Below are 23,439 nucleotides of genomic sequence, written 5' to 3'. Positions count from 1 at the left end.
AGGTACCCCACATGAAACGCCCTGCATGTGTAAGCGCTCAAAAAATATTGTTTATTATTATTATCACCGTCGCGCCTACCCCGGACCGGGCCCAGGCCGCGCGTGGCCGCAGTGACTCCTCCTGGCCAGCAGAGGGCGCCTGCCGACACTTGGCCATCGGCCGCCCGGGGCGGGCCTCCTCTTGCCGAGCCCCTGCCCTGTCTTTTCCCCTCAGGAGCAGTCGGGAAGGTGGCGGCGGCGGCGGTTGTCCCGGCCCGGCCGGTTGGTGTGGCCCGACAGCCCGCGCTCTGCAGCGCCCGCGCCGCGTCTAGCGCAGTCGAGCCGAGCCGCGGCGGCCGGGTCCGGCGCGGGCGGCGCGTGCTGACGGAGGGCTGCGGCCGCGGCCAGGGCGGCCCGTGGGAGCGCGGGCCCCCGGCGCAGCGCCGCCCGGCTCCTGGCCCTGCCGGCCTCCTCCCTCGGCGCCGCGGCCATGGCGGCCAGCGCGAAGCGGAAGCAGGAGGAGAAGCACCTGAAGATGCTGCGGGACATGACTGGCCTCCCGCACAACCGAAAGTGCTTCGACTGCGACCAGCGTGGCCCCACCTACGTGAACATGACGGTCGGCTCCTTCGTCTGTACCTCCTGCTCCGGCAGCCTGTGAGTGCGGGGCCGCCGGGCGGGGGTCGGGCCCTTTCCCGGGGGGTCGGGGAGCGGGCTGCGGGACAGGGGCCCCGCCGGGGCCGAGGAGACGTGGGCGGCGTGGGAGGCCGTCGGGGGCTGCGCTCTGGCCGGGGGCGGCAGTTGGGCGCCGGCTCTCGGGGCCGGGCGGGGGCGGCCGGACGGGGGATGCGCTTTCAGCTTTGCCGGGCGAGGGTTTAGGCTCAGGGCATCCTTCGTGGGTGGGATGTGGGGTTGGGGTCTGAGAGTGGGTGGCGGGGGCGAACATCTCGGGTCCCCGCTGAGCAGGCAGCTACCTCCCTTGGTGCTCCGTTCTCCAGGGCATCGGCCTCGCCGGGCTGTAGGGAAACGAGGCGTGGAGGCTGGGAGGGCAGCGCTGGTCCTTTGTGTGCCCCGCCTCTCAGCGGCGGGGCGCGGCGGTTCCCGGGGAGGCACCTGCGGGCCGCCGGCGGAGGGGCTGGGGAGAAGCTGCGGTGGGGGAGAGCAGGGCCGCTGAGCCCGTGCTCTGTCCCTCGGATGGGGAGTATCTGGTATCGACGTGAACGAGAGAAAGCAGGCATTTAAGAATAGGGGGATTAAAATGTCTTGATGGCAGAGATGTGGATCCCAAGGGAAAAGGTAAAGAGGCGTAATTGCGGGAGGGGGAGGCAGAGAAGCAAATTTGAAGTTGTGGGGTTTTAGCTTTACAGTCTGAAGAGAGTCCTGTGGAGTTTGGGGAAAGTTTTAATGGAAATAAGGTGTCGACTAGGAGCTGTGTGTTTCTAAATAGTGGTGGCGGTATCCGTGAGACTTGTGTGTCTATACCCAAGTGCCCTGGCTGTACACAGAAATGGGAGAAGATGGGAAGACAGCATTATTTCACAAAGAGACTACCATCCTGAATTACTGGGGCGGTTGGTATTTTTTGTTCTTTGCTTCATTAAGCTTTAATTTGATAAGGTTTTTGTTGCTGTGAAATTTCATTGGGAAAGTTTGCAGGTGATTTTGGAACTAGTAAGATGCTTTTCTGTCACTGACTGTCTTGGATTCAAAGTAAGTTATTGACAAAGTAGTGGTTACTAAACATTCTTAAAACCTTTGATTGTAAGATTAATACTTAAGACAAAGTACATAATACCATATGGGAAAGCCGATTTTTTAGAAGTTGAAAAATGCAGGACAAGCCCAGTAGAGTATTATTTGCTTTTTTAAGGTGGGCAAAGAGCATTATTAATCTTCCATGAATATTAGTACTTCTTAAGCAAACATTTATTGGGTGCCTGCTAGGTTTTGTGTGAAGCACTGGGGTGTGCTGATAAAATACAGCAACTTTTTTGTTCTTTTGGCACTTACATTCTAGTGGGGAGATGGTAAAACATATGTAAATAAATAAGAAAAATGTCAGGGGTAAGTACCATGCGGAGTATTAAAATAGTGTGATAGGAAAAAGTTCCTAAGATTACTTTTAGGTTGTGTAGTCAGGGAAACACTCAGAGAAGTTGCCAGTGTTATTCTTGAATTACAGCAGAATCACAGAAGCTAGGTGGTATCTAGGATATAGTCTGGTTCATGCTTTTCATTTACAAATGAGAAAGTAAATCTATAAAGTTAAATGACTTATGTTGGACAACTTTGGTTCTAGAATTAAGCCAGTAGTCCAATTTTTTTAAGTGTATTTGACTTTGTATTACCTGCTTAAGAAATGTGTCCTGCTTTTACTAAACACAAGGTCCTTTGATGCATTTAAAGTATTTAGTTTGGAAAACTATATGTATATATATTTACTGTTCTGGATTTCTGACATTTCTGTGTAACCCTTTGTAAGCACAGCAGCAAATATGTAGTATCTAGGAAATATTTTCAGATTTCTTCTTAGATTTCACATTTCAGAAATATTCTATCCAAAAGGACATCTCAATATAATGACAATTGCTTATCTTAATGGCATTTATTCTATAATAAATAGGACTTCATTTCTCTCTTCAGTCATTTTTTTTCACAAATATTTATTGCTCACTTGGCCTGTGTCATACACTGTAGGAGGCACTGGAGTTACCTGGATCTTAACTTTTCTTATGGAGCTTGTATTCTAAATATGGAAACGTATAGCTATAGTACATTGTCACATATCCTTTCTATGAAAGAGGTATCTGTGAAATATATAAATGGATATACAAAGCTTCTTTGAGGAATTGATGCCTGAGTAAAGACTTTTAAATACAAGGTCCACATTGCAGGCAGCTTCATATAGTTGAAATACCAAGTACTTACAAGATAGGTAAACATGGTTTTGAATTCTGGCGCCAAGTATTAGCTATGTGGTTTTGAGAATGCCACTCAATATCTTTGAGCTTGAGTTTTCTTGTATATGAAATGATGAGAATAAGATTTCTTTTGCAGATTTTGGATATAGATTTGTTTTTAATATTAAGAGATAATGTTTGTTAAGTATTTCACATGATGCCTAGTATATAATAGATGCCCGATAGATGAAAAGCATTATTAACGAGAGAGAGGACATTTCATGAGTAAGGGAGCAATACTATGTACGAAAGACATTGCTATGAGAAATGTCCTAATAAAAATCTCTCAGTTTGGATTTTCTGGATGTAACCCAAAACCTGAATCAAATTGGTTTGAAAATATGAAGGGAATTTTTTGGTTGGCTCAAGTTAAGACTTTATCCAGTGACTTAATAATATTGCTTAGATTTCCCTGTTCAAAGATGGTTGCCCCCACCCCCAATTATATTGTTGGTCCAACACTTTCAGAGTTCTGCAGTTCACTCTGATTGGGTTGCTTAGGTCATGTGGCCACCCATTGCCCTGATTGGACGTGTGTTTTACCCTGACTCTGTTGGACCAAGAATCCCCAAATAGAGTTCCCAAATCAGAAATCTGGGATTCTTGGGAAGGGGGAATGGATGGTAGAATGGCAGCTTGTTAAGTGTCTATTGTAGAACATTGAAGGGACAATAGCTCCTCAGGATTTATTTCTTTGAAAAGCAATAATGCAGGAAAATAACTTAGGAAGAATAATATAACTATTGAGCATAATAATAACTATTTGCTCTTTAGATGATATGGTATAATTGAAAATATGTGAATTTTGAAGTCATATTTTGATACTGGCACTAGCATTGTGACTTAGGGGAATGTAGGATTAGGTTAGGCCACAATGTGCAGGTTCACCTGGATCCATGCTCTTAGCTTCAGTTTCTTTATTTGTGATGAGAAGATGATAACATTTAGCTCAGAGTTGTTAAGAGGATTAAATGATACACATACTATATTTATTGAACACATACTATATTCAAGGATGGGGCTAACTGACCGAGGTACAAATATAAAATAAGGCATGCTAACTGTCTAGATTTACCTAGAAAATACTGATATGCAGTATATAATATCTTCTAGCATGAATCTGAATTTTAGGATAGTCATATACCTTTTATCATTTATTAATAGCTTTGTTTAAATAAATTGAACCAGCATCTTAATGTTACTAAACTCAGAGTTAATCTTTCCTTTCCTGTTTTTCTTCCAGATGGCTGTTCTGTATGCTTGAATGATGCTCATTCAGAGTGTATAACTGAATTTAGATTGTGAAACTTTCAAATAGACATTAGAGTTGGATACAGTTAAATTATTTGTTACAAAAGCAGAATGACAGTGTCCTGATTGGGACAGATCTTTCTGTTCTGTTTACAGAAATACTTACTTAAAATCAAGAATGGATACTCCATTTAAAATATAGCCAACACCAAAAAATTGCCTTCATGTTAAAGAACTTTTAGTTGGTTTAAAGACTAGTTTTAGACTAAATTATTTGTTCTGCGGAACAATTATGTAAACATTAACGTAATCAATAAATAATGTAATAAAAGATTGTCCTAGCCTTAAAAAATGATACATAAATTTTTCAGTGAGAGTTTAGATAAAATCAAAAGCAACCTTTGAGAAACACTTTGCCACTCTTAATACCAGTTATTTTATGTGGATTTAAACTTTGAATTTCACAGGTATATAAATGTAGCTGGATAATAACTTATAGTCTATTAAGTTTATGTACATTTTGACTATTATGATAAATCTTTATTGTAAGAATTTTAATTTTTTTTAAATTAAATTTGAACAGATACAAAGGTATTTAATTTGTTTTTGTACAATTATTAGCATTATGATGAATTGGAATCAGATGCCCTTTTGGAGCTCTGATTTTAATGTTTGGGACCTCAGGAGGTCACAGTGGGCAGTGATTGATATTCTTAATTCCTTTTTCACTTGTTTTGGTACTCTAATTTGGCCACATTCAGTGGGATATTTTCAAAACAGTAAAATTTCAACTTAGAATAAGGGGAAAAACTTTTTTTTTTTTGAGACCGGGTCTTACTCAGTCAACCAGGATGGAGTGCAGTGGCACGGTCATAGTTTACTGTAGCCTTGAACTCTTAGGCTTAAGTGATCTTCCTGCCTCAGTCTCCTGAGTAGCTGGGACTACAGGTGGGCGCCACCATACCTGGCTAATTTCTTTCTTTTTTTTTTGGGGGGGGGGGTAGAGTTGGGGGTTTCATCACGTTGCCCAGGCTGGTCTCCGAATCCTGGCCTCCAGCGATCCTTTCACCTATGTTTCCCAAAGTGCTGGGATTATAGTCATGAGCCGGCATGGGGCAAAACTGTTTGATACTTTTTCAACTGTGAAGGACAAAATTTTTTTTTTTGAGCAAATATTGAGTGCTAGCATGTGGCAGGCATTATTATAATAACAATCATATGAGGAAGATACTATTATTCACCGACAGCTTTAAATTGTAAAATTAGCATACACTCTCAATGATTTGCTGTTACAACCTGCTTGATGTTGGGATCTAGAACTAATGTTGATTCCTTCACCAAAGAATGTATAATTATCACAGATTATTGTAAATTGTTGTGAATTCTATATTTTGTGTTTCTAAATGGTTGGTTTTACTTCACTGAGTTTTAAATGGCAAGACAGTTTATGGATGTATCATACCATTTTTGTTTTATTGCTATATCATGCCCTCTTTTTTTGGTAAGGAACTTCTTGGCTCCAAAATGTGTGCTCTTACCTTTGATTTTTATTCAGAAAGTGCTGTTGTGTATTCTGGATTCAATGGAAATATGGTGCTGACTGTTCCAAAGCAGTTCTTTTGAATTTTGCATGTCTATACCACCATGTGTCGTGAGTTAATTCTCTTGCTATTTTCTATATTTGAGCTATAATTAAAACTCCTTATTCCATGTGCACAAGATTGATGTTAGATAGGTTTATCAAAAAAGTTAAAGCAAACAATCATAAAAATATACACACATATACATGTTATATATATTATACATAGCAAGAATTTTTTTTTTATTTTGACATGTAACTTAATTTGCCAGCGCTTTTAGGTAACACGACATAAGACTTCTTTGAATGTGGGTCCACTGATTAGACTCTTTGTCTCCTGATATAATCCAGACTCATACTGTGCTGTATATGATTTTTAGCATTTTAGTTTACTTCTAAAGCAGTATGAATGCTGAATTGTTATAGATTTAGATTTTTATGACTTTTGTTTTTGATCTTTTACAGTTCTTGTCCATGGTCAAATAATAGCTTTCCCTAGTGACTCAATTTAGTCGACTCTCTAAAATACTTCACTTAGTTTACATGGAAACAATTCTTTTCATGTGTCATTGTTTTACATATTTGATTAAACTATATACTTAACAAGCACTGTACCAACTACATTATCAAATACCATGTCAAACAACATTTGATAAGCATAAAACTCAGTTGCAGGGAACAGGAGAGAGTGGCGTTCTAGACATGCATGTTCATTGTGCAACAGACATTAGCTGTAGGTTTTTCAGAGGGAAGGAGAATCATGGATTCATCCAGCAGATTGGATCAGAGGGACTCTGCTGTACAGGGCAATGATTACCTTCTGTACTGGGAAAGCTCTTCAGCATTCAAGATGTGGTAGACTCGCTTGACTTTAACTTAGCATGAAGGCATCATTTTCATATTAAGTCTGTCTCTGTTCTTTACTCATTTCTATACGAGTTTTGGCATTATGTGATTGTAAACACTGGCTTTCAGTTTCAACGTAGATAAAGTACAATTGTCTAGATAAAATTTACATTAAAATTTTAAGTGTTAGTGGATTATAAATGAAAAAGATTAAAACATTGTTTTAAGGAACTTGCTGACCTCTGGATCTCAATTTAAAAACCATTGCCTTTTTAGCTATCTTTGTATCTGTTCCATTAGTATTTTTTTTTAAAACAAACAAATTTGCTCATCTGATATTTCCCATCTTTTCTATGCACGTTGCAGGATGTTCACATTTGTGAGAACTCCTATGTAGAAACTCAGGACTAGGTCTCATTACCTCTTGCATTTTTTCCATACTCAGTAATGCATTTTCTAATTCAAATACTCAAAGTAATGACTGTCTTGGGAAATACAACTTGGATTCCTTTAATGTATGTAAAAAAGGTAAATCATTTATAACTTTGGATACTTTGATTATAGCAGGTTCCTGTGGCGGCCTTTACAACCTCACACGAGAGCTATTGCCCTAAGGACACCTGACTGAACATTAGAATCAAATTCTTAAACTGACTTTACAGTGGGGATAGGAAACTTATTTGAATTGTTTGAAATATGAGGAATGACAATTTTTCTTTAAGTTAGAATATTTAACATATTTTGTTTAAAGACTTCCAAGTAAGGGGTCAGATGTTTTTGATTGATACCATATATTAATATGTTTTTTAGAGGGAGGGAGGTCATAATTATACCTTATTTTGGTTGCTTATTTTAAGAAGTGTGGTAAGGAAATGTGAAACTATGTATGAAAGGAACATTTGCAGGAAACAGAAATGCTCTTAGCTTAGAAGAAAAGAATGGAGAGTGGGAGAGCTGTACATATGATCACTGTCTTTGGGTGATTTAAGGCCTGTCACTGGAAGAGGTTCTGTATGACTCTAGGGGGAGATACAACACCAGTGTGTGGAAGTTACAAGGAAATTTGTGTCAGTTAAGTTTACTTTAGAAGAGCAAGAACAGTTTATTTCCAGGGTTTTTTTCTGTTTAATTTTTAATTCATTTTAAATTCAATACTAACTTCTAGCAAAAGAACACATGCACATAATTTAAAAAGGCAAAGGCTTATGACAAACAGCAGGCACCTGTTTCCTTCCCCAATTTTCTGATTACCATAGAAAATGGCTTTGAAACCTTTTGGCTGTTCCCTCCTTCTATATTTATTTTAATACTTCTAAATTAACGTCTTTATAATGCTGTTTTTTTGATTTTTCAATTTTGGCTTTTATCCACTGACTAGAAGGAGGAAGACAAAGATTTGGTTCTCTTAATGCTTCTCACCCTCCCCACCTACACAGTCTTTCTCCCCCTCAAGTTTATAATTGCCTAGTTTTCTATGTATGTATCATTAATATATTCCCAGATAAATGGTCTTCTTATCATATCAAAACACTTCTTTTAATATGATCACACATATCAGGTCCTTTTTTTTTTTGATAAATCATTTCTGGGTATTTTTATAATCCTCTGCTCTGGGAGTGCAGCTTTCTAGGCCTGCTATGCAGCTATCATTGCAGGACTTCTATTCTACTTTCAGTCTGGGAATTTTTTTAATCCCTAACCTATGTTGGACTTTCTAGGAGCCTCACATCTCCATTAGCGTCCTGATTAAAAGTGAATGAGAGGTCATTTTTGAGAGCTACATAGCTAAAAATGTCTAATTCTGCCCTCATTTGTAAAAAAATTAATGGTTTGTCTACATTCACAAAGGTGAAAATACTTTGCCCTTGGAACATTTAAGACATTGCTTAGTTGTCTTCAAACCTTCAGGGTTGCTGTTGAGAGGTCTGATGCTATTTCTATTGCTGATTCTTTGTGACACTTTTTTTCTCCTCCTTCTTAGGAAATATGTATGATCATCTTTTATTCCTGCTGTTCAGAACCTCATGTTGAAGTATTTTGATGTATGTAGGTCTTTTGTTCAGTGTTTTAGACTTTTTCCCCCCAACTGTTTGGAAACTCATGCTTTTTTTAGTTCAGAGATATTTTCTCCAGTTTTCGTTTTGGGGAATAAAAAGCCTGGCTGCCACTGTTCTGGGAGCCAAGTTGAGGGAGGTGACTGGTGACATAGACTCTGTCACACAGTGTGTAGAGTTTCACATAATCCCTCAGTTTTTAACATGGTGCCTAACAATAATCCTCAACTATACCTGAGTCTGGAGTCTCTTTGGTATAACCCTGCAGTCCCCAACTCCTGGCCTTCAGGAACCGGGCTGCACAGCAGTAGGCGAGCGGCAAGCCAGCAAAGCCCCACCTGCACCTACAGCCACTCCCCGTTGCATCATCACCACCGGATCCCCGCTGCTTGTCAGATGAGCAGTGGTGTCAGACCCTGATAGGATCGTAAACCTCACTGCAAACTGCACATGCGAGGGATCCAGGTTGCATTCTCCATGAGAATCCGACGCCTGGTGATTTGAGGTGGAGCTGGACTCTCCATCCCTGGTCCGTGGAAAAACTGTCTTCCATGAAACTGGTCCCTGGTGTCAAAAAGGTTGGGGACTGCTGCCCAACCTCTCTCGAGTGAACTTTCCTTCAGCCATCTGCCTTGGGCTGGTGGGGGTAGTCTTGTGGCTGTTGAAGAATTCAGAAGTGTAATGATTTTTGACTTTGCTTAAACCCTCCATGTGTATTCAGTTCCTTCAGTGAATCTTTCACAGGTCCTGTGGTGGGAATCAGCTTCTAGTTTGCTTCTCCTACCTCTACAGTAGCTTCTGTTTTGGCATTCTCCATAAAGTCAGTAACTGCTGATATACTCACTTTTGAATCTTCCAAATTTTGTTATTAGAGAGCTGTAGTATGTTTTTGTGCTCCTCTTGTTCTCTGTCCTTCTGTGTCTGGTAGCTTAATACCTTTTTATTCCTTTGTTGTCATTTCATTGGAGGTTTAGGGATGTAGTGAAGAGATTTTTAGATTTTTCTTTTCTTTTTTTTTTTTTGAAACAGAGTCTCGCTGTCTCTGTTGGCCTTGAGTATGGTGACATCATCATATAGCTCACTGCGTCGTCAAACTTCTGGGCTTAAGAGATCCTCCTGCCTCAGCTTCCTGAGTAGCTGGGACTACAGGTGTGCGCCACCCCATCTGGCTAATTTTTTCTATTTTTTATAGAGATAGGAATCTTGCTCTTGCTCAGGCTGGTCTCGAACTCCTGACCTCAAGTGATCCTCCCACCTGAGCCTCCCAGAGTGCTAGGATTACAGGTGTAAACCACCATGCCTGGCTTGTCCACCACTTTTAACTGGAATACCTTAATTAGGTTTAAATCATTATTTGAATATTAGTTTTTAGATGTTTACTGTGTTACAAGGATCTTATGGTATAGTATTTGTGGCTTTCCAAAAAACCCAAAATAACGATTGTGGTTTACATCATGTTTATATATGATGTAATACATACACACACACACACACACACACGCACACACACACACACACATTTAGTTTTTTAATGTTGAGCTCAGATAGACTAATATTTTGGACTACCCAGTACATACGGTGTCTTGGTGTCAGCAGTTTGTAGAATGTTGTTAACCTGTTAGAGGCATCTTCCATCTGTTCTAGATTTTAAGTGTATAATTTTTGTAGTATGAGACATTGTATATAGTATTTTTAGTAAATAGGATGGAATAGATCTAAATGTCAAATTAACTTTATTACTTTCTGCCAGTATTACTAGCAACCACATAAATTTCCACAACCTATTAAAATATTTTAAGCAGCTTCTCCCCCAGCAGGAGAAAAACAATTAATAAAACTAAGCTTTCCTACTTATTCATCCAGCACAGATTGTTATTTGAATTGAACAAATGGCTATTTACAAGATTGTTTGAGGCATAGTTAAGAGCAGCATACTGGTGGACATATGGAATGAGTCACACCATCTGGTTAGAAGTCATACCTGGGTGGTGGTCACTAAAATTAAAACTCCTGGGGATGTGCTTATGACTTAATTATACTGCAAAAACATATTGGGCTGTACCAGTAGGTTACTTTGAACTTCTTGAAACCAATTAACTGGCAAACGTGCTTTCAAAATATCAATACTGCAGTTACTGAATGAGTCAGGGTTTTTTTGCAGAAAACTGGAAACTTAAAATGTGTATTTTAGGATCTGAAATGGGTGGTACTTCAGTATTGGCCCCGTAAAAGTGATGTGGTTTGCTTGCCCCACACTTCCATCCAATAGTTATGACTAATATCATTACAGTAAAGTGTTTTATAATATAAACACTGAGTTGACATAGCAGCTAGACTAGGCTCTGCAAAAAGGGTAAGTGGCACCAGCTTCCAGGAATACACCTTAAAAATAAATATTTCAGTTTTTATTTATTAAGTTTTCATTCATTTAAGTGATTAAATTTGGTAGGTTGAGAAGATAGTCTGCTAATGAGAAAAAATTTATTTTAATTAGTATAAAGATTGTGGCTATAAATGGTAACATGGAATCAGGACTACAGTTTCTAATTTCTTAAGTTAACATACGTTAACATTAACTTTTTTGGTATACAGTTCTGTGAGTCTTAACATATGTATAGCTTCATGTAATCACTACAATCAGAACATGGGACTATTCCATCACACCAGAAAACTCTCTTAGTCCTTGTTTCTCCTCAACCCCTGGCAACTACAGATCTGTTCTCCAACACTGTGGGTGTTGTTTGTCTTTCTGAGAAGGTCTTATAAATGCAATCATAATTTTTCCAGATTGCCTTCTTTCATTCCTCATAATATCTTTAAGGTTAACCCAGGTTAGTTGTATATTTCAGTAGTTTGTTCCTCTGTATTACTGAATAGTATTCCATTGCTTATTTATCCCTTCCCCATTTGAGGAACAATTAGGTTTCTTGTTTTTGATGCCTATGAATAAAGATGCTGTTAATGTTTAGGGGTGAATATAAGTTTTCATTTCACTTGGGTAAATACCTAGGAGTGGGATTGCTAGGTTATATATTGAGTGTATTTATAATTTTATTTAGAAATTGGCAGTTTTTTTGTTTTTGTTTTGATTTTTCTCTTTGTACTGATTTGGAAGCTGTAAATTCCATATTCTTTTATGGTCACCATTGAAATTGTGCTGTTCATACTCACATTCTAATTAGTATTCTAAGCTTTGTCTAGTACCATAAAGTCTTTAAACATGCAAAGTATTCTCATTTAAGTGTTATGATTGGCGAATGTGTTAAATTTTTCCCATTTTCCCCCTACAAATTTGACACGGTGATCAGATGATGTTTCTTTAGATATGCCAATGTGTTTACCAGTTTCTTTGCTTACCCCTTTATATCTCAAGACCTTCTTAGGTCATTTTCTTCTCTCTTCTCTTCTCTTCTCTTCTCTTCTCTTCTCTTCTCTTCTCTTCTCTTCTCTTCTCTTTTCTTCTTTCTTTTTTTGGTTTATAAACAACAGACATTTATTTCTCACGGTTCTGGAGGCTGGAAGTCCAAGATCAGGAAGGTAGCATGGTTGGTTGGCTTCTGGTGAAGGCTCTCTTTCAGGTTGCAAACAGTCAACTTCTCCCTGTATTCTCACATGGTTAAAAGAGAGCCATTTTTCTTCTTAAAGTATATACAGTATAAATTTCATTAGTGAAAATCTCCTGGGGTAAACTTTTTTTTTTAAATCTGAAAATATTATTTTGATCTTCTTCAACGATAGCTTTGCTGGGTTAACAACAGTTATTTTTTCTTACCATTGAAGGTAGTGTTACACTGTCTTCTCATTTCCATTGAGAAGTTACTATTAGTTAAATTTTGTTTCCTGTTTTCTTTCTGATTGCTTTTAAGATCTTCGTCTTTGAAGTTTTATCAAAATGTTTCTAAGTGTATTTTATTTGTCATTTTGATAAGCTATGTTCCTTTACCTGTATATAGATGCTGCCTTTTATTGGATCTGAAAAATCTCACTCATTTCAAATGTTACCTCTCCTTCATTCTTTCAGTTCTCTCCTGAAAGAAAGAACTCGTCAGAAGTATGTCAGACTCTAATTTTATCCTCTTTTTTTAACCCTCGTCTTTTTTGTCTCATTATGTGTCTGTCCTGCCTTCTGAGTTATTTCTTTTTTCTGCTTCCCAGTTCATTCATTCTCTCTTCAGATGTGTCCAATCTATTCTTTAACTGATTTGTTTGATTTTTAATTTCTACGTTTGTAATTTTTCATTTCTGAAATTCTGATTTTTTAATTTACCTCATTCTGATACTTACATGTTCCTTGTTCATTTTATTCCTTTCATTTATTTTAATGTTTCCTATATACTTTTTTTTTTTTTTTTTTGAGACAAAGTCTCACTCTATTGCCCAGGCTAGAGTGCCATGGCATCAGCCCAGCTCACAGCAACCTCAAACTCCTGGGCTCAAGCAATCCTTCTGCCTCAGCCTCCCAATTAGCTGGGACTACAGGCATGCGCCACCATGCCCGGCTAATTTTTTCCATATATCTTTAGCTGTCCAGATCATTTCTTTCTATTTTTTAGTAGACACGGGGTCTCACTCTTGCTCAGGCTGGTCTTGAACTCCTGACCTCGAGTGGTCCTCCCCCCTCTGCCTCCCGGAGTGCTAGTATTATAGGCGTGAGCCACTGCGCCCGGCCAATATTTAAATGATTGATAGAATCAGTCTTCATGTTTTTCCTAAACTTTTATAAGTAAGTAATATCCATGTACAAAGCTTTTGAAGGCTAAAAAAGTAAAAATCTTTGTATATCCTTGCATTGAGAATATAGTTAATTTCCCTGAATAAATGGAATATAAAAGAGTAATTAGAGAAAGCAACATGAACACATGTAAAATTTTCTTGCGGTTACTCAATTTGTATAATAAATGAGGCCTTGCCATTTTTGTAAATTCAATGTTACTTTAAGTTCATTGAGAGAGAGCTCATTTAAAGAAGTCCTGCAATGAGTGTTCTTGTTAAGTAGGAAAAAATATTCTTTCATATTTTGATTATGAGTATGTTCTGGTTATATTTGTTTCATAAGTTCAAAATTTTGTTCACTTAGGTAATGTGGATATCTTGCTTGTGCATTAATGGACCCTGTGATATGGTAGGGCTTGGAGATATATCAGTTAATATGCTACACACACTGTACTGTGTAATGTAATTTAAAAAGAGTCAGAATTGTTTTTATGAATTGGTGTTTCCTCATTGAACAATTTGAGAAGTATAGGGGTATAAGTCTTTGCTCCAAAATTTCCGTGACATATACCTTTGTAATAGTATTTGATATTTCTTCATTAAAAATTATTCCTTTGCCTTTACCATTTTTACAAAAGAGATATTACCAGGAAGATGGAAAGGTAAAGGCTTGTCTGGAACAAGGAGGAGATAATTACAGAATAAGGAGAGACAAAGTTGAAACTTGAGAAGGAAGACATAGAGGCATTTGAGAGAAACAATTATAAGTTAATTCTTTTGGGACAAGGTGGGGTGTAAGTATGTGTCATAAATGATTTAACTTCCCTGAAAGTGGTGAATTTAGTCTTGCTCTTATATTACAGATGAATTGGAAGATACAGTGTAATACCTTAAATGAATAATAATGACTTTTCTTAAATTTTCACTTTTGGAAATTTAGAAGTAATCTTTAGAGCCTTAATTTATGATTGCAAGTTGTAAAGGCAATTGCAAGTTATTCATACTAAAGTTATTTCTTCATAGTTCAAAAGTTTTATCAGAATAAAATTGTTTAATTTCTCTTCTTATTCAATCTTTATTTCCATATTTTATGACTTATCAGCAGATAGAAGGAAAACAATTAGCTTGAAATTTAAACAAAACAAAACAACAGCAAAACCCAAGTTAACCTTTCTCCACTTCAGAATGTGGTGTAATTTGTCTTAATTCAGACCGTGATCTGAAAGGTATGTCATTCATCTGTGACAAGGGAAAGGTGGAGGAAGAAGAAGCAGGATAGAAAAGTTGAGGAGCTGCTATTAATTCTGAATTCTCATTAGTGTTTTGACTTAAAATATTGTGATTTTCTAGAATGTTACACACTCTAATTAATTATTCAAAATGTTCCCAGAATAATTTTGAAAGACTTTTGGTACATTTATTATTTTACATCAGTACTAAATCTCCCATTTAATTAGCATGGATGATTGCAAATTGATTTTGACAAATTCTGTACAAATACTACTATAGTACTCTGCTCTAGAATCCAGATTTCAAATGAGGCCTTTATCAGAGGATGTGACCTCAGAGTGTTTTATGGAGTTTTGCATAGGTTACTTGTTACTTTGCATAGATTATTTAAGTGTTATTCTTGTGGGTGGATAGGCAACTTTGTGATATTTGGACAGCATGTAAATGGTTCTTAATTTCTTAGTGCATTACTATTCAGTTTTTTATGTGCCTGATAAAATATCAAGATAAAGTCTTTTTAAAGCCATTCATACAGAAAAGGCTTCAAGGCTGTAAAGGACCTTGAAAGTGAGTTAATTATTTATCCAGCTGTTTTTTGAATCCTTTCTCCATATCCCTATGGTTTCCTCTTGAACACTTACTTAACTGACTCCTAAGGTGACTGAAAAGGATCTTATAAATCCTTATTTATATTGATGGAGATGGGATTTTATTCACTTTGATTAATTACCTCAAGTTTCCTTACATTAGTTTTCACATAGTTTTCTTAAATTAGCCTCAAACTTAATTAAAGGCAGGTATTTGATAAGAATATTTGCATACTCCAATCTTAAAACATCATTATCTCTTTCTTAGGAGATACAGAGTGCAAAAAGTTATTTTTGTACTCTATGTTTAGATATTTTAGGATGTACTTTTAAAATTCTTTACCGTAGAGTTCTTCACATTTATATTCTCCTTTCATCAGACACACACTTAAAAGCGATATTTATATTTCCTAGAAGCTCTTGTGTTACAGGTACTATGTGCTTTTAACTAGGTAGTTAATTGAATTTATTGTTAGATATACTATTTAGGTGAGTAACCAAACTTTGACATCTATTATGAAGATTAATAGTTTAAAATAATTTTTAAATACTTTTAGTTTATGGAATGAAAACACTGTTTCAAGTTTAAATGTGCTAATTAAAAATGTTTTGAATTATTAGATGTGTTATTTTAAAAATATAGTTTATAATAGTAAATTTTGTAAAATATTTTATCTTTTAGGCGAGGGTTAAATCCACCGCACAGGGTGAAATCTATCTCCATGACAACATTCACACAACAGGAAATTGAATTCCTGCAAAAACATGGAAATGAAGTAAGTGTTTTTATAATTTTCAACTTTTTTGTTGGCAGTCATTTTAATAAGATTTAATAAGTTATTTAAAATGCTGAATTTCACTATATCTAAAAAAAAGTTATTTTTGTATTCTATATTTAGATACTTTAGAATGTACTCATATAATGATATATTTGGAATTAATGTCTACTACATAAATACCTTACCTTAAACCTAAAGTGAAACATACGTTTTTTAAATTCATCAATGTTGAATGTAAAAGGCTTTTTATTTGGAGGACATCTGGTATTGAAGTTACTGTTAGTTTTTGCTTTAAAAGCCAAAAAAAAAAGAGGAAGAAAATTAGCTTTGTGATTATATTAAACTCGTTAGGCTGTTGTGTGATTAGCTTTCACTTGAAGTTCTCTCCTTCCTTTTTACTAAATTTTTAAACTTTGGGTGTATATGCAATGCTGAATAGTTAGCAGGCACTCAGTAGGGAGGAGGCCAGTAGTTCTGAGGGGCAGCGTAGTGTCATGGGGAACCAGATAGAGTAAGGATTTGGAAATCTTTTTCCTTCTCACCTTTAATGGGCTTCCACCAATTCCATTCTGTTTGTTTTTAGTTTTATGTTTTTCTATTAGTAAAAGTTGTGATCTAACATTTTTAAAATCAATAAAATTAACAAAGAAAGTGGTCATCTTTTGTAATCTTGGGTTAAGGATGAACCAGTCAACCCAATTGATTAATAATAGCCATTTTATTTATGGAAAAGCCTCATTTTTTAGAAAGGAAATACTACTTTAATTATACTATTCTTATTGCGTATCTTTGAATCCTTAATAGCCATAAAATAAATTAAATGTGATGATTTTATTAGTTTCAAATTTCTTTTACCCTTTGAAAATGTATACAAGCATTTTGCACTCTACCTCTCTTTCTTCCTAATATTTGATAGTAATGTCTTAAAATTGTTTGCCTAGTTGTGAGGCACATATGTTTTTGGTTCTAAAATAATGAAGTATAAATTCACAATTATCAAATGTTTTAGAATACATCATTTAGAGAAGAGAGCACAACTTTTGAAGTCTCCAAATTTTCCCATGACACAATTTGAGTAATCAGATTCCAGACTAATGTAAGTACATTGTAGGAAAATATAAAGCTGGATGAAAGGGTAGAAGGTTTTTAATGATAGTAAGCTTAGAATAATATATTTCCTGATTAAAATAAAATTTGAACTATTTGTATCAAATTTACAAGTGATATAGTCTAGCAATACAAACTTGAAGTTACTTAGTATGCAAAATTTATAACAGTAGGTGAAGCAAGAGTAACAGAACAGTGATAAGAGTTAAATTCTTGGAGAATTTTAACTTTTAAGCTGAGCTAAAATAATAATAATAATAAAAATTGGTAGTTATTTTAGTAACAACATATTAAGTATCATTATAGGGTGGCAGAGTTAAGTTATACACTCATTTAATCCAGGATCTACAGTTACTCTGTTGCTCATGGCAAGATTTGGCAAACTGTTTCTGTAAAGGGCCAGATAGTAAATACTGTAGACTTTGTGGGCCACCTGCAGTCTCTTGCATATCCTTTTTTGAAAACAAAATTTTTTTTAAAAACAATTCTTTAAAGTAAAAACCATTCTTAGATGAGGGCGGTATAAAAAGAGCCCAGTGGCCCAGTTTGGTCTACAGATAGTTGATTGAAGAACCCTTGTCTATAGAATTAATTCCAAAGTTTTCAGTTTCCAATATAAATCCTTTCATAACCTGACTTATATCCCTAGCTAATATTTTTCTTATTTATTGCCAGCAGATATGTTTTAACTGCAATCATCTCTATTTTCTTTATTTAAAAAAAATTTTTTTCAGCTACAGCTGCTGGAATGGGATCTGTTTTGTTTTTGTAAATCTTTCAAGAATATTTTATCCCACAGATACTAAAACCGCAAAGGTATTTTTTTCCTTTCCTTTCCTTTTTCCTTTTTCCTTACCTTTCCTCTTCCTTTCCTCTTCCTTTTCCTCTTCTGTTTGAGACAGGATCTCACTACATTGCCCAGGCCGGTCTTGAACCCCTGGGCTCAAGCAATCCTGCTGCCTCAGCCTCCCAAGCAGCTGGGATTACAGGTGTGCATCACCACACCCAGCTCCCATATGTATTTTAAACTATTTTTTAAAATAGCATTTACTATAAGATTTACAAAACATTTGTTTTTTATTTGCCCACACAGTTTTTTTCTGAATTGGTCTTACTCCCTCAAAACATAGTCATTTCCATGACATAATCTTACATACTTTTTCATTGTACCTAGAGCAGTGAGAATGCACAAGAGTATATACTCAAGTGAGTTTCAAACTTTATATCCATGTAAGTTTCATTGAAATTACTTGTGATAGTTGTTAATTGCTTTCTTTCTTTCTTTCCTTCCTTTTTTTTGAGTAAAAATTCCTGGGCTCTCTTCCCTGGAGATTCTGACCCTGGATGTGCAGTGAGACACAGGAGTGTCTGTCTGCATTTTCACCCAGAACTTCATGTGATTCTGATGCAGGTGACTATGGATCACCAGTTGTGAAGACCAGTATAGTAACTAAAGGTTCCAGACTAGGACCCAAAACAATCTGTGGTTTAGTTTCAGTATCACTAATTTATGAACCTTGTCACCTCAGGAAAACCACTTTTCCCTCAGCTTCACTTTCCTTTGTAATGCATAAGTATCTGTCTTGCCTGTTTCAGGAGGTTGATTTGAAGATAGTGTATATGAAAACATTTTGAAAATTGCTGTATTATGTAGATGTAAGATGATGGTTTTAGGTACAAAAATGCTTTTCCAATTGTTTTGTAAGCTCAGAAAATAAGGGTCCTATAGGAACGTGGTGTGCTTTGAACTGAATTTAGTGTAGAGAGAAATTTTTGCAGAATTTCAGTCAGTATGATGGTTTTAATAAATATGAACAGATAATTCACTAATAATAACATTTAACATTTTTAACCACAGAATGTAATTATTTGAGAGAATAGCTTCCCAGTGAGATATTTGAGGTTTAAAACCATCTCACTAAAATATTGAGGCACAATATTGTATTATTTAAAAGAATATTTCATCAGTTTCTGCAAATTTATGAAGAAATGCACACATTTTAAAGTCTGGCCTCTAAGTATTTTGAAAGAAAGGCATGGTACCATAGTTTTCTTTTAATTTTAGCTGAATCTAATCAGTAATAACATAGTAATGTTTAAAATATTTACAGTGCATTCTTTGATATTAACTGTGGGCTTTCGGAGAAATATCTGATTATATTAATTAACAAAAAAAATAGAAAATGTTATCTTTGTTTTGTACATATTGTCACATGTGGATCTTTTTGAATGATGACTGAAAACCCAGAACATTATAGAAGAAGGTAGATGTTGTTAGTTAGTAACTACTTTGAGAGTTTATTTAATTGTTTTTTTATGTTGATATCCCAGGTCACCTCACTGTGTTTATTTCCTTCTAGCTGTTTGCCTCAGCCATTCTAGCTACCTATACTCTCTCTCAACTTTACGTGTTTTTTCATTCTTGCCGTTGTGTGTTATCTTTTAAAAAAAAATCTTTGAATCTAATTAAAAATATAAATTACTAGGCTTTTTTTGTTCCCTGCAAAAACTTTTTATTATGGAGATATGCATATGTTTACATAAATAATAATATAACCAACTCCCATCAACTCATGACCCTGTCATTTTATTATTTTGAATCTGATTCAAGACATACAGTTTCATCTGTAAACTCATCAACTCATGTTATTGCTAAAATACAAGGACTTAAAAAAAATAACCTCAGTACCATTTTCATGACTACAAAAGTGAGCAGTAATCTAGTCATCTGGTCAGTGTTCAAATTTCCTAATGTTTCATAAATTTCTCTTCCCCCCCCTTCTCTTAACAGTTAGTTTGAATCAGGATCCAATAAGGCCCACACATTCTGAGTGGTTAATATGGGCATTAAAGCTCTGTAATGCTTGTAAAGGATTGGAAGTTAGATCACAGTCAGACCTGTGGCGGGAGTAGGCAACTTCTTGGCAGTCTGGGAGAGATCCAGACAGAGCTTTGTTTCAGGACAGCAGGGGCCTCAGACCAGGTGGCTACTCTGGGGCTGGATACTGTGTAACCTTAGAGCCTTGCTAGCTTAAATTCCGGGGAAATAGCAGCTCAGGTGACTTCCAGTGTCTTGTAGGCAGACTCAGGCAGCATAAGTGTCACCTCAATACATTCAGTTGTAGTCCTTTGCTTGAGTGTTTTCCATTGCTCTGGCATCAGCTGCCACTCACGCTCCTGAAAATTGATGCTAGGTTCTTATTTCAGGGCAAGAAGCTTATTTAGCTGTCAGGACAGTAATTGGCATTCAGCTTGACAATAGAAGATGCCATCTGGTTGCAGAGTGCTTTATAAGCTGGTAAGAAGAAATTTCAAACAGGCTCTCTGGGCCCATAGATTTTTGAGGAATTGGTTATGATGTTGAAGGTTTCTTGCTTCTGTTTCATGAAATTGAAGCTATCCTGCATGGCAGAATCAGCTTTGGGTAGGAGTAGCCAAAGGCCATGCCTACAGGAACTTCTTGGAGATTTGGATTGTATTTTTTGCCAGTCTCCTGTTGGACCATGGACTCCACCACTTCCCTAAGGATGATCCCACGCTGGTCTGTGATGCTGGTATCTTTCCAAGGATGGGATGGCTGTGAGCAGTCATATTTTGGTATGAGAATTTGTCCTGCTTTGTGCCATCTTATAGCAGCATAGTGCCATGGGTCTTAATGCAGCTGAGCAAGATCTCCTGGTAGTGCAAATGCAGTGGTTCAGCAGTTACTGTGCCTGCAGGTAGCCTGGTTGGGCTACCTACTGCACTGTCTCTCTGAACTCGTGCTCATTGGATAGTCATGGCAAGACTCTGGTCCTGGACAGAGGCTGCTCAGAACCACAGCCCAATGGCCAGATCTACCTGTCTTCTCTGCCTGAACATTTTATGGAAAATTCCAAATATACATAAACGCTTTACATTATGCTATTTTTGCAGATATCTGTATCTATCCGTTCACCAATCCATCCTATGTTTCAAAGTAAGTTTCAAGCATTAATTCACATCACCTCTAAAAATTTTAGTATATCTACCATTAATTAGAATTCAATATTCAATTTTTTTGAAGTTTAATTTACATACAGTGAAATCCAAGAATCTGAAGTGTACCTTTAAAGATGAGTTTTGACAATTGCTTCCAGTTTCGTAACTCAAAGCCCTATAAAGATATAGCACATAACCGTCATTCCAGAAAGTTCCTTGACACTCCTTCCTATTCAGTCCTTCCCTTTTCCAGAAGCATTATTGTGTTTTTTATTCATAGTCATATAAATAATAAAGAATGTGATTATTTGTATAAAACTTCTTTTGAGTTTGTGGATGCATGTGGAGCTTTTCCTTTTTATTACTGAGTACTATTCTATGAATAAATCAGAATTTGTTCATTTTTCTCTGTCAGATATATCTTTAGTGAATGTTTTCTCTCAGTCTGGCTTTCTCATTTTCTTACTGGTATTTTTTGACAAGCAGAAGTTTGTCATTTTGATAAAATATTTATTAATTTTTAGTTTTGCAATTAATGTTTTTTCTTCCTTGGCTTAAGAAATCTCTGCCTACTGCCAAATCATGAGAATGATCTGATTTCATTTTAGAAGCTTTAAAGTTTTAGCCTTTACATTGACATCTATGATCAATCTCAAATTAACTTTAGTGTATGGTGTGACAGAGGTTAAGGTTCATATTTTTCGTGTATACAATTGTTCTAGCTCCATTTGTTGAGAACACTTCCCTTTCCTTGATGTTGCTTTGGAAACTTTGTCAAAAGTGAAATGACCATATAAGTATGGGTATATTTCTGGGCTCTCTAGTTCCATTTATTCATCAATCCTTATGCCAGTACTGTTCTATACTGTCTTTTGATTACTGTAGCTTTATAGGAAGTCCTGAAGTCAGGTAGTACAAATCCTCCAGTTCTCTTTTTTTATAGATTGCTTTAGATATTCCATGTCAGAGCTTGACAAACTACTGCCCCTGGGCCAGATTTGGTCTGTTGCCTGTTATACGCCTGTTTGATTGAGCTATCTTGTGAGTCATGGAGATCAAGTAGGGTCGTCCCTGCCCCTCTGCTCCATTTCTCCCCATCCCCTGTTGGCAGTTTCAGGCCCTAAGTGGCAGAACCTGTCTAGGAGTTGATGATTCTGTAACCTTTGACCAGCTGCCCAAATTGAGATGGCCAGACGTTTTGGGAAGATGAACAAGCACACTGGGATCTGGGTGTCACTGGGGGGGAGAGTGAAAGTGACTGCAGTGATTATTCAGATTACTTGTTTCTCATATTGGTTTTAATAAATTGGATTTTTCAGGAAATTGGCCCTTTTAATCTAAGTTGTCATATTTATGGCATAAAGTTACTCATAATATTAATTTTTTAATGTGTGTGGGGTCTATAACAATTTTGCTTTTACCTTTATTATTTCCTTTCTTCTGTTTACTCTGGGTTATTTCCTCTTTCAGTTTGTTAAAGGTGGAGCCTAAGGTCATTAATTTGACAGCTTTTATAATACAGTTTTGACCCTTGAACAATGTGGGGGTTCAGGGTGCTGACCCCTGCACAGTGGAAAATGCATGTATAACTTTTGATTTTCCAAAAACTACTAATAGCCTATAGTTGACTGAAAGTCTTACTGATAACATAAACAGTCAATTAATATGTATTTTGTATGTTTTATGTATTACATACTACAGTCTTACAATAAAGAAAGCTAAGAAGATAAAATGTTATTAAAATTATAAGGAAAAGAAAATATATTTACTATCATTAAATGGAAGTGAATTGTCAAAGGTCTTTATCCTCATTGTCATCACGTTGAGTAGGCTGAGGAGGAAGAGGAGGGGCTGGTCTTGCTGTCTCAGGGGTGGCAGAGGCAGAAGAGGTGGTGGGCGAGGCAGGAGAAGCAGCCACACTTGGTGTATCTTTTATTGGAAAAAATTTGTGAATAAGTGGACCCATGTAGTTCAAACCATTAGCATTATAAAGTGATAAATTTCTAATTTCTGCTTTAACTGTATTATACAAATTTTGATGTATTTTGTCATTCAGTTCATAATGTTTTCTAATTATCCTTATGGGTCGTCTTTAAGACATTGATTATATAGAAGTAGTTGTTTAATTTTTACATATTTGGGCTTTTCCTAGGTCCTGTACTATATCTGATTTCTGATTTCATCCTGTCATCAGTGAACATTTTCTATATAGTTTCAATGGTTTCTTTTTTACTGAGACCCCTTTTATGGTCCAGCACATGGTCCGTCTTGGTGAGCGTACTGTGTGCACTAGAAAGGAGAATATTTTCTGAAGTTATTGGATGTAGTGTTCTCTAAATGTCAGTTACAGCTCTGATTGCTAATGATGTTCAGATCTTGTAGGGCTGCTTTACT

At 36.7% G+C, this 23,439-nt stretch overlaps 1 protein-coding gene across 4 annotated transcripts in view; it reads left to right on the top strand.

The window, feature by feature from the left end:
• Positions 1 to 227: 227 nt before the first annotated feature.
• AGFG1 (ArfGAP with FG repeats 1) overlaps positions 228 to 23,439 on the top strand; it is a 62,579-nt gene continuing 39,367 nt past the window's right edge. For 3 of the 4 annotated variants that reach the window (XM_045560197.1, XM_045560195.1, XM_045560196.1), the window contains exons 1-2: positions 381 to 636; positions 15,882 to 15,975. In XM_045560197.1, the coding sequence (XP_045416153.1) occupies positions 470 to 636; positions 15,882 to 15,975 (261 nt within the window). In that variant the 5' untranslated portion in view covers positions 381 to 469. Of the gene's footprint in view, positions 637 to 15,881; positions 15,976 to 23,439 lie in introns of all 4 variants that reach the window. The other variant, XM_045560194.1, reaches the window with a different exon arrangement.

The sequence above is a fragment of the Lemur catta genome, chromosome 8, assembly GCF_020740605.2.
Source record: "Lemur catta isolate mLemCat1 chromosome 8, mLemCat1.pri, whole genome shotgun sequence".
NCBI classification, from domain to species: Eukaryota; Metazoa; Chordata; class Mammalia; order Primates; family Lemuridae; genus Lemur; species Lemur catta.
This window is presented reverse-complemented; position numbering and strand designations above follow the sequence as displayed.